This window comes from Punica granatum, chromosome 2 (assembly GCF_007655135.1).
Source record: "Punica granatum isolate Tunisia-2019 chromosome 2, ASM765513v2, whole genome shotgun sequence".
Classification (NCBI taxonomy): Eukaryota; Viridiplantae; Streptophyta; class Magnoliopsida; order Myrtales; family Lythraceae; genus Punica; species Punica granatum.
This window is the reverse complement of record NC_045128.1, coordinates 5,621,786-5,640,431: the sequence shown is the minus strand read 5'-3', so window position 1 is coordinate 5,640,431 and position 18,646 is coordinate 5,621,786. Positions and strand designations below refer to the sequence as shown.

At 41.7% G+C, this 18,646-nt stretch overlaps 3 protein-coding genes across 3 annotated transcripts; all 3 read left to right on the top strand.

Annotated features, from left to right (window-relative positions):
• The first annotated feature begins 675 nt into the window (after nt 1-675).
• Nucleotides 676-1,161, top strand: LOC116197641 (TMV resistance protein N-like). Its single transcript, XM_031527832.1, has one exon. The coding sequence runs from the start codon at nt 676-678 to the stop codon at nt 1,159-1,161; it is 486 nt and encodes a 161-aa protein (XP_031383692.1).
• Nucleotides 1,162-1,184: 23 nt separating this feature from the next.
• Nucleotides 1,185-2,221, top strand: LOC116197633 (TMV resistance protein N-like). The gene is made up of 2 exons (XM_031527815.1): nt 1,185-1,533; nt 1,654-2,221. Exons 1-2 carry the CDS (start codon nt 1,185-1,187, stop codon nt 2,193-2,195), a joined length of 891 nt encoding a protein of 296 aa, XP_031383675.1. The 3' UTR covers nt 2,196-2,221.
• A 269-nt stretch (nt 2,222-2,490) lies between these two features.
• LOC116197630 (putative adenylate cyclase regulatory protein) lies at nt 2,491-3,099 on the top strand. The gene has a single exon (XM_031527809.1). It carries the CDS (start codon nt 2,491-2,493, stop codon nt 3,097-3,099), a length of 609 nt encoding a protein of 202 aa, XP_031383669.1.
• The last annotated feature ends 15,547 nt before the right edge of the window (nt 3,100-18,646 follow it).

The following is an 18,646-nucleotide window of genomic DNA, read 5'->3' as shown; positions in this document are numbered from 1 at the left end:
AAAAAGTACAATCAATGCATCATACGGGCTAGTATATATGAAATACACATGCAAACTATATATATTCAACATATATAAGTCCAGTATTGAATTTTTTAATATAAAATAAAATTATAGAATTTTTTTAAATAAATATAATGCTTACATTTTCCTTTTTAGTGTTGTTTATATTCCAACATAAAATAAAATCTGCTTGGAATCGAATATATTCAGAAATGACGATAGATAATAGAATAAATGTACAAATATATATATATATATATATATATGAAAGTAGCAAAAGTTTCTTGGGTAAGTGAATCCGTAAAAATTAATTGAGTTCAGCAATATTTTGTCTTTTCTTTTAATTTCATGCATTGGCCTTTTTTTAACTATATACGCACAAGTGACAACGAAATACATCTTCGCAGACATGAAGGTTAGTTCATAAAATTAGTCGTTGCAAAGGTCATTAGAGAACTGAAGAAGTCTTACTTGGAAGTGGGTACTGTCCTAGTTGGAATCGAGGATCCTGCAGAAGAACTTGTGAAAAAGTTAGAAGTTGGCATAGATGATCATGTTCGGGTCGTCGGGATTTGGGGCATGGGCGGCATAGGGAAGACAACTCTAGCCAAGTTTGACTACAACCAAATCGTAGACAATATTGAAAGTTCTTTCCTGAAAGATATCCGATAAATGTTCCGGCATCATAGAGGCCTTCAAGATTTTCAGGGTCAATTGGTCTCCGACATATTAAGGCTTGAGCAGCAGGCCTATGCTAATGTAGAGGAAGGGATCAATGTGCTTAGGGAAAGGATTCGCCATAAGAAAGTCCTGATTCTTCTCGATGATGTCAACCACATCAACCAGTTCAAAGCTCTGGCAGCAGACGTTAGTTGGTTTGGCCGAGGAAGCAGGATCAACATCACGACCAGAGAAAAGGGACTCTCGGATCAATTTAAAGTGCAAGATTTGTATGAAGTCGCATTACTGGAAGAAAGTCATGCTTTAGAGCTCTTCTGCATGCACGCATTCAGAGATAAGTTGCCCAGACCTGACTTGGCCGAAGAAGCATTGCAGATCGTGAACATAACTGGACGGCTTCCTCTAGCTCTTGAGGTTTTTTGGGATCATATTTATCTGTCTATGGTGGAAGGAAGGATATGTGGCATTACACAATAGAGAAGTTGAAAATTAAACTTGACATGGTTGATGTCCGAGATAAGTTGAAAATAAGTTACGAGTCATTGGAACGTGAGCAAAAGGAAATATTCCTTGACATTGCATTCCTTTTCATTGGTATGGACGTCAGGCTAGTGATTCCCATGTGGAAAGATGCTAAATATTCACCAGAAGTGGGAATCGAGATCCTCCAACTAAAGTCATTGATTAAAATCGGAGAGGATAATACAATATGGATGCATGATCAACTCAGAGATCTTGGTAGAAGCACTGTTGAGCAAGAAGATAAAGAACCAGGATGGCGGAGTAGGCTATGGCACGGTGAAGACGCATTTAATGTATTAGTGCAACAACAGGTATGGCATTTTCGATGTACTTTAGATCGGCCTTAGGATCATGAAAATTGTTGAAAACCACTTCCGTATGTTTTTGATGATTGTAGGGAACATCAAAAGTGGAAGCCATCAGTCTAGAAGGATATCATTTCGTGAGCATTTCCGAGCTTAGAGAGCTTGATTCTCGAGTCCTGCGGGGAGTTGGTTTGGGTTGATCCATCAATAGTGCTTCTAAAGAATCTGATCCTTCTAAATTTGAGGGGATGTCGGAGTCTGGAGAAGTTGCCGGAGCAATTGGGTTCCATGGAGTCACTAGTCGAGCTTCTTATTGATGATACATGGGTCAAAGAATTACCGATATTGAGAGGTATGAAAAAGCTTGAAGTTCTATCTGCTGATAGTTGTACAAATCTTCATGAAATTCCAGCATCTGTTGGATCCCTCGTGAATCTAAGGATACTCTCGTTATCTCATAGTGGGCTAAAGGAACTTCCAAACTCCATTGGGCAGTTAACCTCATTGGTTGAACTGATCTTGACGGGAACTGACATCAGAAGGTTGCCGGATTTCATTGGAGATCTACATGATTTGGAAGTGTTCATGATCGATGACACATATGTCAGTGGTTTACCGGGTAACCTAGGAAACTTAAAGAAGCTCAAAGTTCTCGATGCTCTGGGGCAACAGAATACCAAATAATTTCCGATGAAATTTTGAGTTTATCCTCTTTGAGGGTCTTGAAATTTGGAAGGTTAAAGAGCCTCCCGGCAGGTATGAGCCTTCTCTCATGCTTCGATACCATTGATTCTCCTGAACCGGATCTTCAGACCCTCCCTGAGCTTCCGTCTAGCTTAATTAGTCTAACAGTTCAAGATTCATCAGCACTGACTTCCGTGAACCTCGCGAACTTGGTTAATCTAAAGAGTTGCTATTGTATTGGAATCGGAATCTCATGGAGCTGGAAAGCGTCTCTAGCCTAAGGAAGCTCAAAAAAATGGCTTTGTACTTTGGGAAGGTATCTATCTTACCGGAAGAGATAGGTGCATTTCTCTGTCGTCTTAAAGATCTTGATATTAGGGATTGCCACAGAATTAAAAGCCTCCCCATACTTCCCTCAAGCCTGTTAGCTTTGACTATCCAGTCCTGCAGCTTACTTGAGAGGTTGCCAGACCTTTCAAACTTGAAGAATTTGTCGAAATTATGGGTTACGGAGTGCAGGAAGCTCAGTGAAATCAAAGGCCTTGGCAATCTCCCGTCCCTGAAGGATTTGGATACAACTGGCTGCCTTTTAATGAGGCTGGACGGTCTCGAGAGGCTTGACCGTTTGCACAACTTCAAAAGGTTACGTATGGACAGCTGCAGGTCGCTCACACGTTTACCTAAGCTCCCACCCTCTTTGGAGAAGTTATCCCTAAGTGGCTGCGAACAATTGGGCGAAATTGAGGTGGTTGCAGAATTGGAGTCGCTGCAAAAGTTGGATATAAGCAGTTGCAGATCGCTCATGAAGTTGCTGAACCTATCGAAGTTGCAGAGGCTGGAGCTCTTCGACATGAGAGATTGTGAGAGCATCACGGAAATTTCAGGACTCAGAGGAACTGAGTAATCTGCGGGAGTTGAACATATTTAAATGCAAGGCACTTAAGTTACCCGATCTTTCAAAGCAGCTGAGGCTAATACAATCCTGCCAACCTAAATTTATTATATAAATTGATAAATCTCAAAATTAAGTCGTTTTCGTGTGCGCGCTTTCTCTCGTTTTCATGATCACTTGAGCAGAAGAAAACGTTGCTTTTGGAGTATCAAAATGGTGATACTCCGATAAGTTGCTTTTGGTCTTAAATTTCTATATCGTTAGACTCTAGAAATCGTTGAGTGGTTCAATTAGATCCGTTATTGCATAGCAATGATCTTTACAGCATCTTAATCTAACTCCAGAGTCAGTTGGAAGCCTTGTGAATCTGAGCTGACTCTCACGGAGTCCTGTCAAAAACTAGGAAAACTCCCAGACCCCATTGGGCAATTAAAGTCATCGTTCGAGCTGAACTTGTTGTAATACATGTACAAAGTCAAGAAAACTGCCTCATTTTATTGAAAGTCTTAATTAATATGGAAGTGCTCAAGATCAATGCAACTGAAATAACTTCTTTAACAAGTAATCTTGGGAATTTAATAAGCTTGAACTGCTGGATATGTCCATTGGAGGGAGGAGTTCCTATTGAAGTTGGAAACTTATCCTTCTTAAGGGTCCTGAAACGAGACAGGGTTAATTTAGAGCCTTAAGCGGGCATTGAAGGCCTTTTTCATCTGGCAAACCTATATTTGGGAGGAATGCACAAAGTCCCCGAACCACTCATTTGAGAGAGCTACTCCGTTTGATTTCGCAATTGGATTTTAAAATTTTAACTCTAACTTTAACTCTGCTTACTACACAATAAAAATTAACTCTTCAAAGTAAAAAAGGTGGGACCCATACATAAATTCACATATACTTCCATTATACTCAATTCAATTTTTAATATTAAATTCTCTCAACTATTCATTACTTTTTCACATTTTTTCTTATAATTCAACAAAATAATCATTACAATTAAATTAAAATTAAAATTCAACTTAACTCAACTCTAAAACCAAACACAGACTCTTCAGACCCTCCCTGAGCTTCTGTCAAGCTCAATTGATATCACAATTGCTCACCAATGCTGACTTTCCTGAACCTTGCGGACTTGATCAATCTAATAACTTTGGTTTTGTCCGTGAATTTCATGTTGAAGGAGGAACCCCTTGCTAAACTACAGAAATTGGATAGGTTATATTTGGAGTCGGTAAAGATGAGCACCATACCAGCAGCGATAGGTGCATTTATCGGTTCAAAGAGATTGATATTTCTGGGCATAAAATTATAGAGTGACTAGAGTTTACGAATCTAGATCTGTCACCATAATAGTGTTCTTGTCCAATACAACAGAGAAAGATGATGCCGCAATACAACAAAGATTGACAATGGCGATATCCATGATTAAGCAGAGCAAACAAATGTTGCGGAGGGGGGACAAGGCGTTGACATGAATTGGCTCCTGAGAGTATTTGAAATCCATCCGCCTTTCGCAGTGGTGAACACTGAACAGCTGAACAGTTGCACTTTTCAAGGAAAATCAGAGCCTCTATGTGGTCTCGATGTTTGGATTCAAACATTAGCTTGCTTTGAATTCTTCATTTCTCAAAGCCTGCAACAGCAATGGGGGTAAAATATGTCAAAATAGACACTTTACTGCTATTACCACTCGATCGAGCAAAAGGGTACTGCTTATAACTTAACTATATAAATAGTTAAATGACTTCTTAATCCTGTCAGCCTTTGCAATTTATCTCATAGACGAAAACCTGATTATTTGGTGAAATTCACATTTGACTCAAACAGAATTGGCAAAAAATTTCTTTTACTATCACTTGTCTTAGCTTATTAAGTGCCAGAAGACAAAACATAGTCTTCATGGTCGCAGTCTCTCTCTAACTTGAGAGCTTCTCTCTCTTCCCTTAGTTGAAAGCTTCTTTCTTCTCTACCTCTTCCGCACCTCCTCTGAGCTTGCTTCATTCAAACAAGTAAGTGTTCAAGTCATCTCAATCTACTGTTGCGTCTAATATACGATAGTGGAAGACAATATGAACAAAAAGCAGAAAAGACGCCCGAAATTGATTATCCAGTTCGTCAGAAATTCTGACTACGTCTGAGGGTGCCGCCAAGCCAGGTATTGTACTATTTCTTGAGTTTAGGTTACAAGAGATATAAGCTGCTACTTATAAAGGGAACAAACCCTAATTTCTTGAGTTGGATCGCCGCTCTCGATCTGGAATCACAGTATTTCAGGCTCCATAACTCAACAATCTCCCACTTGAAGGCTGAACACGAATGTAATTATCTCTTCATCTTCACAATCAACAAATACCCATAAAATGATGGCGGCGCCAATCGTCGAACTCTTTAGTTCCAAGGCCAGTTGAAGACATGCATAGCTTCAACTTCTCTAAGGTCACAGCCTTAGTTAACATCTCAGTAGAATTCTCACTTCCACGAATCTTCATTAGTTGCAAAGCCTTCTTTTCCAAGAGATGTCGAATGTAATGATACTTCAACTCAATGTGCTTCGTTCTCGAATGAAAAGCTGGATTCTTAGCTAAGAAAATAGCGCTTTAACTGTCGCTGTAAAGAATACTGTTCTTCTGCTCTTTCCTCAGTTCACACAAGAAATTCTGTAGCCATATCATTTCTTTATTAGCCTCTGTCACTGCTATATACTCCGCTTCTGTAGTAGACAAAGTCACTGTCTTCTGCAACTTAGAAGCCCAAGAAACCGATGTACCACTAAATGTAAACACGTACTCGGTAGTACTCTTCCTTTTATCAAGATCACCTGCCAAGTCAGCATCAACATAACCATTCAAAACCATGTGCTTGCCTTCGAAACATAGAGCTCTCTCTGTGGTACCTCGCAAGTATCTGAAGATCCACTTTACTGCTTTCCAATGCTACTTACCCGGATTACTTATATATCTGCTCACAACTCCCACTGCATGCGTAATATCTGGTCTAGTACACACCATAGCATACATAATACTTCCAACTGCTGAAGGATAGGGAGTTTTCTCCATATGAGCACGCTCTGAATCACTTTTAGGTGAATCCCTTTTTGATAGCTTAAAATGGCTGCCCATAGAAGTACTAATTGGCTTTGCTTCATCCATACGGAATCTCTTCAAAACTTTTTCAATGTATTCAGCCTGTGAAAGGAATAACTTTCCTGCCACTTTATCCCGATTAATCCTCATTCCTAGGATTTGTTTAGCCTCTCCAAGATCCTTCATTTCAAACTGTTTGGACAATTGCTTCTTCAACTTATTCACATCTTGAGCACAAGAGCCTGCTATCAACATATCATCAACATATAATAGCAAAATAATAAAGCTATTGTCAAACCTCTTGAAGTAACAACAATGATCAGCATTGCATCTGACAAACTCGATCTCATGCATGAATCCATCAAACTTCATATACCACTGTCTCAGGGCTTGTTTCAAACTATACAAACTTTTTTGTAGCTTACACACAAGCTCACTGCTACCTTCAGACAAGTATCCCTCTGGTTGCTTCATATAAATGTCTTCATTAAGACCACCATGAAGAAAGGTTGTTTTTACATCCATCTGCTCTAACAATAAATTCTCTGTAGCAACTATGCTCAAAACTAATCTAATAGTAGTTAGCTTCACAATAGGAGAGAATATATCTGTATAATCAATACCTTGTTTCTGCTGAAAACCCTTCACAACCAACCTTGCCTTGTAACACTTACTTCCATCTGCCTCTTCTTTAATTCTATAAACCCACTTGTTATGCAATGCTTTCTTACCCTTTGGAAGCTCAACTAGTTCCCACGTGCTATTGGACATTAAAGAATTCATTTCATCTTCCATTGCAAGCTCCCACTTGCTCGAGTGCTCACTCTGTATAGCCTCGGCATAACATTCTGGCTTACCACTATCAGTCAACAAAAGATAGTGTAAAGAGGGCGAGTACCTTTCCGGTGCGTGATGTTGTCTTTCTGATCTCCTCAATGGAATTACTGGCGTACTTGGTTCTGCCTCAACAACCTCCTGGTCATTCTGAATTCTGCTAACATGTGAGTTTGAAATATCCAATTCAACAAACTGAGGGCTTTTAACCCGAGTACCTGCACTGTCAATGTCTGGTGCACCCGACCTGTCTTTGTACAAAATATGGTCATTAAATATGACATCCCGACTTCGAATTATTTTTCGATTCCAATCATCCCAAAATGTATAACCAAATTCATCATCGCCATATCCAATAAAAGTACATTTCACAGATTTTGCATCCAGTTTACTTCTAGCAGTAGTATTGACATGAACATACGAAACACAACTAAATACTTTAAGAAATGACAGGTACACCTCTTTACCACTTCAAGCCTCTCTGGTATGCTGTTATCCAAAGGAACTGATGGTCCTCTTTTAATTAAGAAAGCAGCAGTGTTAACTGCATTTGCCCAAAATGTCTTCGGTAACCCACACTTCAATCGCATGCACCTAGCACGTCATTCAAGGTTCTGTTCATTCGTTCTGCAATCTCGTTCTGTTGAAGAGTCCCTCTAACAGTTTTCTCCATGCGAATACCATTCACAGCACAGTACTCTTTGAACTCATCGAGCTCATATTCTCCACCATTATCAGATCTCAAACACTTCACCTTCAGGCCTGTTTCATTTTCTACCAAGCTTTCCACTTTCTGAAAGTATTAAAAGCGTCAGATTTACGTTTAAGAAAATAAACCCATACCTTCCTCGTGGAGTCGTCAATGAAGGTCATGTAATATGATGCGCCATCAAGAGATGTGACCGATGCTGGTCCCCATAAGTCACTATGTACCAGCTCCAACTTCTGCTCCTTCAAAGTTCTACCAGCCTTAGAAAAACTAACTCTTTTCTACATCATGAATACACAATCCTCGCATAATCCAAGCTCAACTGTTTTTAGACCTGGTAGTTTGCCCTTTGAACATAACTGTTTCATCCCTTTCTCACTCATGTGGCCAACCTGCAATGCCACAAATCTGCATCGCTGTTTGCACTGGCGAGTGCAATGCTATCATGGTTGTTCACGGTCATGTACAATGTACTCTCCTTCTTACCTCGAGCCACCACCATGGCCCTTTTGATTATTTTCCAAGAACTAAAGCCAAAAGATAGGTCATAACCCTCGTCGTCCAACTGCCCTACAGAAATCAAATTCCTCTTCAAACCAGGAATGTGCCGCACACCACGCAACTGCCATATGAGTCCATTCGGTGTTTTAATCCGAACATCTCCCTTCCCTGCGATCTCCAAAGGCTCATCATCAGCAAGATAAACCTTACCAAAATTACAAGAAGTATAATTCTCCATTATATCGGCATTAGGACAGGAATGAAACGATGCTCCAGAATCCAAAACCCATGATTCCAACGGACTGCTAAAACTCAAAATCAATGCGTCACTAATCTCCTCGGTTGCCACATAGGCTGAGTTGTCATCTTTCCTTTCCTTTCTCGGTGCCTTACACTGATTCTTGTAATGACCACATTTCTTACCATTCCAGCACTCAATTGAACTTTTGTCTTTTCTTGACTTATATTTATTTCTAGTTTTCGGTTTGCCTCAATTCGAATTCCTTAATTCTGATCTGCCTCTATTTTCTGTATTCAAAGCTGATCCCGAAGTTTTTCTTGATTCTCTTCTGCGAATTTCTTCACTATCATATCTCGAACTTCGTCAAACTTTAATTTCTCCTTCCCCGCTGAAGCACTAACAGTTGTGACCGTTCCGCTCCAACTTTCTGGTAGAGACGACAATAAACTTAGGGCTCTTATTTCGTCATCAAAATCAATATCGACTGAGGTCAATTGAGCCATTATCAAATTGAACTCATTTAGATGTTCGGCAACAACAGTACTCTTCGACATCTTTAGGTTAAACAGCCCCTGCATCAGATGAACCTTGTTCGCTGCTGATGGCTTTTCGTACATATCGGCTAAAACCTGCAGTATACCTTTGGCGGTTTTCTCCTTCGCTGTATGGAACGCCACGTTTCGTGACAGCGACAGACGAATCACACTCATCGCCTTCCTATCCAACACGTTCCATTCCGCGTTTGTCATCCCGATCGGCTTATCTTCTAGAGGTTGCCACAAATCTTTACCGTAAAGATAATCTTCGATCTGCATCCTCCAAAACCCGTAATCCGATCCATCGAACTTTTCGATCACCAATTTTCCTTCATCCATCGTAGATTGCTCCAGATTCAAACCCGAGCTCTTATACTAATTGTTGCGTCTAATATACGATAGTGGAAGACAATATGAACGAAAAGCAGAAAGGACACACGAAATTGATTACCCAGTACTTCAGGCTTCAGGCTTCAGGCTTAGGATCTGGAATCACAATACTTCAGGCTTCATAACTCAACATCTACAAGTAGCTACCGGCACAGGAAATCCATCAATGCAAGCACTTATGAACCTCCAACTACTTAGTTAACGACAGAAACATCCATCCTTGGAGGTTCAAAAGAATGTCAGATACTTCAATTTAACGCATAGCTATACCAAAGATCCTAGCAACAAGCAAATCTCCATTGCATTTACTCCCCCAACCATCCTCCTGTACTTAACCGCAAGAACTTGTATCAACCTGTCCATCACCCCCACAGATCACAAACCAACTGCTCAACAAGCGACCATCAACCTATCGCAAAGCCTCTACCCCTCAATTCAACACAAAGCCGTCTTGAAACCACATGACACCCCTCCACCAACATTGGAAAGTACTGACCTGGATGCTTCCCTAGCTGAAATCTTCAGCAACCATATCCATGAACCATACTCAGGAAATCCTTGACCTCCAGTCAAACGAAACAGAAGCTCAGGAAGAAATCCCCGTAACTCTCCTCTTAAAACCATTCGGCTTCAAACAACCACCACCGAAAGTAGTCATTCCAAGACTCCTACAGGCATGGAACATCAAACGCGGAGTCACAATATCACCCAAAAAGTACACAGACGATATTCTAATATGTCCTTCCAAAGACAAGTGGGACATGTTACACGTTGAGAGACACCGTGCTTGGTCCGTCCAGGGAGCACACATGATGATCACCCAATGGGATAAGGGATTATCTTTGGAAGAAATTAAGTTTGAGACAATTACCTTCTGGATACAGATCAGAGGCATTCCCCCTGAATTGCTCTCCAAGACGAACATCATCAGGCTTGCTGAAAAGGCAAGAAAAGTCCTTGAGATTGACTGGAAGGATACTCCATCCCTTCTGAAGTGGTACGTCACACCAAGAGCCTTAGTTCAAGTTCCAGTCAGCAACCCGTTATGCCCTGGACGAAGAATCAACAGAAAGAAGGGGAATCCTACCTGGGTTTTCTTCAAGTACGAATACCTCAAGACCTTATGCTACGACTGCGGCATCCTGGGACACGATCAAGCTCATTGCACCTCAGAGACCCCGGCACCCCTGAACCTGTATGGCTCGTGGCTCCGCTTCGACAACCAGATGGATATTCTCCCACCGCAGGTCACCGAAACACCACTGCAGCTACCGACGACCCTAACGGCTACCCACCACCTTCAATTGGAACCTTCCTCCCCAAAGTCCAACAAAGGCGCAAATCCCCAAAAACTAGGGCAAACAAGCTACTCCCGTCAACCCGATTCAAACCTGATTCAGCCGAATGACAGTGACAATACACCCACAATCAATGCTACTTAAGAATTTTCTACGGCGCAGACAAGATATCTCTTTACCGTTGCAGGCCAGAAGGGAAAGAAGGCTGACACAGAGGACGACTTCCTACGTCGTCCCCACGAAAGCTCCTGCGAGCCGGGGAGGATGGGAGCACGAAAGCCTTCTCAAACTGAACTGGCCACTGATACCCTCTACTCAGGCCTTATCGATGATCAAGCCCAGATTGAGGCCCAATTCCATGCAGAGCCCAACCTCTACAGAAGCCCAGTCCATGCTCGCATATCAGAAGCCCAGGCCAACTCAATGGGCAGTCCTTTTCATAGCTCGAAGCTCTACCGAAGCCCACACCTTCTCTGTAGCCATCCCGAAGCCCAAAACCAAGCAAGGCCTTGCCCAAGCCGCAGTCCAGCCCATCTCAGGCCCGCTGTACCCACAGCCTCACTCCAAGCCGGCTGCATCTCTCCAACTCGAAGCTCGGTTCACCGTGCCGCCAAGGAAAAGAAAAAATGAAATGGGCCTTGAAGATTATCTTAATCTTGCAGCCCCTTTCTCTAGAATTCTAAAGAAAATGGCGATAACCATAGGAGAAGAAATGTATAGGGATTGGCACTCGATGCAAGAGATCGGAGGCCCCGAGCCTCATTGAGATGGAAGACGATGTGCTATCGATGATGTCCAAATGGCCGAGGAGGCGAGCCTAATCAAGCCCCTAAGGAAGCCATGAGTCTACTAGCTTGGAACTGTCGGGGTATAAGGGGAGAACCGATAGTTTGAGCTCTATGTCTCCTCGTTCGAAAGTATCGGCCTAGTATAATATTTCTTTCTAAAACCAAATCCTGCTCCAGGTATTGCAGTAAAATAGCACAACGATGTAACCTCGATGGCATCTTCACTTTCAATTCCTCAAATGCAATGGGTGGCCTATGCCTTCATTGGAACTCCGAATTAAAGGTAACCATCCACAAATCTTCTTTATATTATGTCCATGCGACTGTTAATCATCATGTTTTACTTGCCCCATGGACCCTCACTGCAGTTTATGGCCCCCATTACTTGCATGCAAAACCTAGTTTCTGGGCCAAATTGACTGATATTGCGAATACCATTGATAAACCTTGGCTAATCATTGGAGACTTTAATGAAATTTGTACTGCATCTGATAAGCTAGAAGGTCGTACTTATGCTTCATCTTCTCGCACTTTCCTTGGTACCTTTCTTAGCCAATTGGGTTGTATTGATTTGGGCTTCACTGGAAATCCTTTTACTTGGCGAAATAAGAGATTAGGTCTAGCTTCAATAAGATAGCGCTTAGATAGGGCCATTGCTAATGATGATTGGAGAACTACTTTCCCTAAGGCAGGCGTATCCATCTTCCTCAAATCCGATCAGACCACAATCCCATTTTGCTAAAACTTTGGATGGAGTTTTTGAACAAACCTAGACCTTTTAGATTCAAGGAAGCTTGGAGCCGAGATGTATCTAGTAAAGCCATTGTTAAAAATGCCTGGAATAAAGTAGTGCTAGGATCAAAGGCTTATCAGCCCTCCTCTAAAATCAAATTTGTCAAGACAGACCTTAGGAATTGGAACAAAGAAGTTTTTGGATTTTGTGATGCTAACATTGCAGGAATCATGAAGAAATTGGAAGAAATCCAAGGGAAAGACCCAACTCCCGAAACCAAAGGTGAAGAGGAAAAACTAATTGCAAAGCTTGAAGAAAACCTAGTGACGAAAGATATTATATGGCGCCAAAAATCGCGGGAGTTATGGCTAAAAGACGGAGATAGAAATTCAAAATTCTTCCACCTTTCAACTGTCATCCGATGAAGATCAAACCACATAGCTACTATCAAGGACGAAAACGGAGAATGGTGCCAAGATCAGGAAGGGATAGGTAATTATTTTCTAAAGAACTTCCAGGACATCTTCAACACTTCCCAACCGGTGATACCAGATGACCTGGAAGACCTGATAAGCCAAACCATCACTGAAGCCGAAAACCAGAGGCTAATCCAAATTCCAGACGATAAGGAAATCCTAATGGCTTTAAATTCCATTCCAAAGCTAAAAGCCCCAGGACCTGATGGAGTTCCCTCCCTGTTCTACAAACACTATGGAGAAACAGTCAAGCCTCTATTGCGCTCAGCAGTAAGAAACTTCTTCACCTCGGGGCATATTTTCATAGAGTGGAACAACACTTTTATTTGCCTCATTCCTAAATCCCAGTTTGCCTCCACCTTCAAAGACTTTAGACCCATAAGTCTATGCAATGTTTGCTATAAGGTCATCTAAAAAATCATTGCAAACAGACTTAAGCCACTTCTCGACAGGATCATCTCCCCGAACCAAACGTCTTTCATTGAGGGAAGATGGATCAACGAAAATGGGCTACTTGCCCAAGAAATCTTCACACAATGAAAAAGACAAAAGCGTGCAGAGGATGGATTGGGATGAAAATCAACTTCATGAAGGCCTTTGACAAGCTAGAATGGAGCTTCATTGTTAAGATCTTGGAAAAACTTGGATTCCACTGAACTTTCATATCCTGGATTTACCAATGCATCTCCACATCCACATTCTCAATTTTACTGAATGGCTCGCCCCATGGTCACTTTTCACCATCTAGAGGTATTAGACAAGGAGACCCTATTTCAGTTTACCTTCTTGTAATATCGATGAAAATACTGTCTCGGCTCCTCTACAGGGTAGAAGCCAATGGTGATATCAAGGGCATTCACATAAGTAGGGGAGGTCCACAGATATCACATTTAATGTTTGCAGATGACCTACTCATTCTATCGAAAGCAACAGAAACAAACATTAGGAATGTCAAGAGCATACTGGACAACTTCTGCTCCTGGTCAGGCCAAGAAGTCAATTGCTCCAAATCAAGCCTCTTCTTCTCCAAGAACACCCCAGCGAACACGAGAAGAAATGCAAAGATCATCCTTGCATGAGGAAATTAAAGGAGGATGCCAAATATCTGAGGAACCCGTTGTTCGTCAAAAGGAAAAGAAAGGAATCCTTCCAATTCCTCATCAATAAGATTAAATGCAAGCTTGCCTCTTGGAAGGCAAAGGCACTTTCTTGGGGGGGAAGAGCTACTCTGATTAACTCGGTGGTCAACAACACAGCCATATACACCATGTCACTGTTTTGGCTACCCAAATCCACATTAAACACCATAGACAAAGTGACAAAAAGATTCTGGTGGGGCACTACTAATGATGAAGGAAGCTACTATGCCCCTAAGAATTGGGATTCTATTTGTCGGCCAAAATCAGAAGGAGGCCTCGGTTTTGGAAGGGCTGAAAACTTGAACAAGGCAATGCTTTCCAAAATAGCTTAGGCTCTAACAAGAACAAACAATAGCCTAACTGGTAGAGCTGTTAGGGCAAAGTACGGTAACTTTCTTAATTCAGCCAACCGCTCATCTTCATCGCCTATTTGGAAAGGACTTTAATGGTGCAAGGACACTATACAGGAAAGTACATGCTTCACTGTAGGAAATGGCTCATCCATCTCAGTTTGGCTCGATCCATGGATCCCAGGTATGCAAGATTGTAGGCCGTTCCCTAATTTAACTATAGCCCCTAACCTGGAGCTAAAGGTACGCGATCTAATGCTTCTCAACCCAAAGAGATGGAACACCCCATTACTCACAAACCTCTTCGAGCAAAGCACAGTGGAGAAAATTCTCAGAATCCACATACCCCAGGAGGACTATGAAGACGCAGCACAATGGACACCAAACGCATCAGGGAAGCATTCAGTCAAATTCTTTTATCTCATAGACCAGCAGAACAGATTCCAATGCAATGATAGAATCGATTGGAAAGCGATTTGGAAGTTGAAAATCCATGAATGTTTCAAACTCCATCTCTGGAGAATTGTTAGTGAATGCTTTCCCTGGTTTAGTGAAGAGAACACCCCGGTCCTCTCTGCCAAATTAGCTCCGACAAACCCGATCATCTTTTCAAAGATTGTATCTTTTATCGTGTTGCTTGGAGGGAATCATCATGGGACTTATAGTCAAGTGTTATCCCATATACATCCATCGAGGATTTGATAAACTTCATTGTCTGCCCACCTAGAACTTTGATTACAAACGCCTCTAATAAAATCGGTTTTTCCTTATATGCTGCCATTATCTTATATCAATTGTGGAACTCACGAAATGATGTTTTGCATACAGAAATCAGCAGACCTCCATGGGACCATCAAGAGAATCAAAGACTGTTTCATGGAGCACAACAGAAGAGGACACAACTCAGAAAAGCAAGAAGGAGCTCATACATGCCGTCCATGCAACTTGAACCTGCACAAGAACCAACAGGATCCGACTGGAGCATTATCAACACGGATGCAGCTTGGAGCACTAGTAGATCCTGCCTCTCCCTACATCACCCACTTAGTCCTCCAACCATTTCATGGTTCCAGTCCTCTCAGGATGACACGCCAATCCAAGTAGAGGATGGAGCAGCACTCCTAGCACTCTCAATTGCGGCAGAAAGGGAAGAACCAAAGATCTGGTTACGTTGTGATGCTCTGATACTAGTCGATGCCATTTTGCACCCATTCAACTCTCCGTGGAAAATTAGGAGCATATTCTTGGATATTATCCGTACTCTAAATAGTTTTTCGGACTGGATATGTTCCTGGATTCCAAGATCGGATAACACCCTCGCCCATGACTTAGGCCAATTTGGCTCAAAGTTCAATCTCACCTCTTTATGTATGTTCCAAGGGTATTCGAACCTAAATGCGGTTGTTGACTCTTCCAATTATTAATAATATTATGCATTATCTATAAAAAAAAAGTGCCAGAAGACATCTCCAGCTCTGCATCAGAGTGAACTGGCACACTGAGTCATCACTATTCCACTAGTGAAGCCGACATTTATCATATCACGGCACTGCAGTCGAGCAAAGTTTGAAGCAAAAGATTGATTATCAGATTAGTATGATTTAAGCACACACCAAACTACGAGCGAAGGGAACCAGAATAGAAAAAGGTCACAACGGGTGATATTGTAGCAGTAGTGTGTTTATGATTGTGAACAATCATCTGTTTCTGAAAGTTTTACTTACTATGAAGGCAATCCCATCCAAAGACATTCTCAAACCTCTGTCACAGACGTCAAATAAGGATGACTTAAATTATCGAGTAAATTGGACAACCAGTAGCATCCATTTTGGGATTTCAGCCAGTTTCCCTATACCAAGCAGAAAATGCACCACACAGCTTGCATTTCACATGATGGGCTACATATTTTATCGATATTATTTGACCGAATGAGGATTCCCCTGATGCTGAAGAAAATGCGGAAAAGATTTCAAAGAACATTATGTTTGGTAGCACAAAAATGGGAGTCCTCCCCTGTTAACATACGATCAACTGGTTGGTGATTATCAAACTGTTTTCCATCCCACACGTCAATCCTGCGACCGAAGAGGGCAATTTAAACTCAATTGTCCATGCATTGTTTCTTTGAAGACATGTCCTACGCGTTGTTACCGGTTTAAATTTAATTTCCGGGAAAATTCTTTTGGGGACACATCTCAATGCCTGATTGAATCACTTGTACGGCATGCAATAAGGACACGTGGCATTGGGAGAATGAAGCAAATGTTCAATTTTCTTTTTAAACACGTGGTCAAAACCTCCAAAAACCTTATCTCCTATTATCATGCAAATTTACTTAGTGGGAGGAGTTTGTTGCTCTCGTTCTCCCAGTACAAGTATTCTTATTTTCTCCTGCTTATACATTACGCCCAAACTTTACCTATAAATAGAAGAGGCTTCCACATATTCGAGACACACTCAATAAACACACACAATATTGCTCTATAACTTTTATCCTCGGCCCCTCGCGGCCCTTATTGTAGGAGTAGCGGTAATGTAGATAGCCCCTGGCTCATGAAAGCTAGGGCCTCACCCTCCACGGTTTGGGCTGACGCTTGTTCGTGGCGGCAGGATCTTTGTCCTCAACGACTCGAGCAATCGACCCCATGGCAGCAAGTTTGTCTTCAACAACTCGGGCGATCATACACCGGTGGCGGCCAAGCTTGTCTTCAACGACATCAGTCTATCCGAGTTCGAATCCTCCAGGAGGTAAGAGTTCGACCCCGCGGCCATTCATCTTGACATCTCAACGCGGTACTAGTTCATTCCTTCCTCGACGGTTTGAGCACCCCCAAGTCGGAGATCCTCGGGCCTAAACTACATTGGCATAGCCATTCTACTCGGTGTGGGCTATCGTAGAAGATTCTTCGGTTTGAATTTCATTTATATTTACATGTACTCGTGATGTATTTATCTCTTGGTGAATGAAATTCTAATTTCGTTCATTACATTAAATTCACAAGCTGCTTATATATATATATATATTCTCTTCCTTTCTCCACACGAATCCTCAATTTTAGAGGAATGCTGAAAGAACCCACAAGGATTTTAAGTGGGGGGAAAAGAAATTCTCTAATTTTTTGGAGAAATCGAAAAATGGGAAATTGCCTTTCTTCCTTCATCGAAATCCAGAAACAGACGTTAATCGTGCGACCAAAGTTTGGGCATGACATGGTCACTCGTGATTGAGCTCTGCAAGAGGTCGGGCATCTGATTTACCAAAAGAATCCTTATGGAAAACTACGGCAGTGACATTCCTGAAAATAGGAAGTTAACTTGAGGGTAGGTCACTTATGGAAAACTAACTACCTATCATGTTTGTTTCCTTTTATCCTTCCGCGAGTTGGATGTTTGGACTATATAATGTCGACACTCGACAAGGCATGCATACCGTACACGATATAACTTGGGCGAGATTATATGCACCAGAAATCGCCGCCCAATACATTCTATATTCTGCTAAAATATAAATTATTGGTGAAAGTTTAAAATGTTAATGCAGGTTAAAGTGAAGTGCAACAGCTCGAGAAAAATAAGACAATCGAGTTAAGTAATTTGTCTATTGATTTTTCTTTTATTTAAATTTGAAAATAATGAAAAATCTGCATCAACCATTATTAAATCTATATCCACATCTATATCTCAGTAATAGCAAGCTCTCCTATGCGTCGGCAATGACCAAGGGTGCTCAGGTTGAGCTGACGGGCCCAGCCATATTAGGTGCCGAGCTCTTGACAATGATCAAGCAGATGGCTCAGTTGGAAGAGAGGATGGTGTCCCAGAGCAAGAAAGAGGCGGGTATGCCTACCGATAAGAAGCAGATGCTCTCTTCTGCAATGAGCCGAACGGAACCTCTGGAGGAGCCCAAAAGTTACTTCCACGATTAGAAGTTGATTAGATTTTAACGTTAACCTGTCTTTTGTCTTGAACTTAAAGGTCAATTTATACTAGTCCGGAACATGTTAGTTACAATATCAAGTTACATAAAATGGATTCATTTGCTGATATAAATGATGGCGAACTAACTGGCAGAAAAAGGTTTAATATCCACTTTCTCGTTCAGGATCTTTCTCTGCATTAACAAGCCTTTTGTATTAAGGCACTCAAGGATTCCATGGCTCGGCAAGGGGAGCTCGTAGCATACATCGAGAAGAAGAAAAAGAAGAAGGGTTTGCTGGTGAGTCAATAAGCACCTCTCGCTCTGCAGTAATTTTATTCCCGTATGGTTAAATCAAATGCAGAGGACATCATGCTTTGCAGTGTTATGGATTATGCTGAGGAACCCGTTCAGGTAAGGCCACGTAGAACCTAGGGGAACTCCCACTCAGCTAGCCCATCAACATGTTCGCGTGGGAAATAACCGAAATTCTCGGCAACGGTGGTGATCATCCCCATAAACCATGCATTGGTTGTCATGTAAGTAAGTCCGAGAGATGCTCTAA

Excerpts from the sequence above, each read along its gene's own strand:
- LOC116197641 (XM_031527832.1), top strand. The coding sequence starts at position 676 with ATGTTCCGGCATCATAGAGGCCTTCAAGATTTTCAGGGTCAATTGGTC.
- LOC116197633 (XM_031527815.1), top strand. The coding sequence starts at position 1,185 with ATGGTTGATGTCCGAGATAAGTTGAAAATAAGTTACGAGTCATTGGAA. Across the intron at positions 1,534-1,653 it reads ACAGGTATGGCATTTTCGAT|CATTTCCGAGCTTAGAGAGC; the intron begins GTACTTTAGATC and ends TCATTTCGTGAG.
- LOC116197630 (XM_031527809.1), top strand. The coding sequence starts at position 2,491 with ATGGCTTTGTACTTTGGGAAGGTATCTATCTTACCGGAAGAGATAGGT.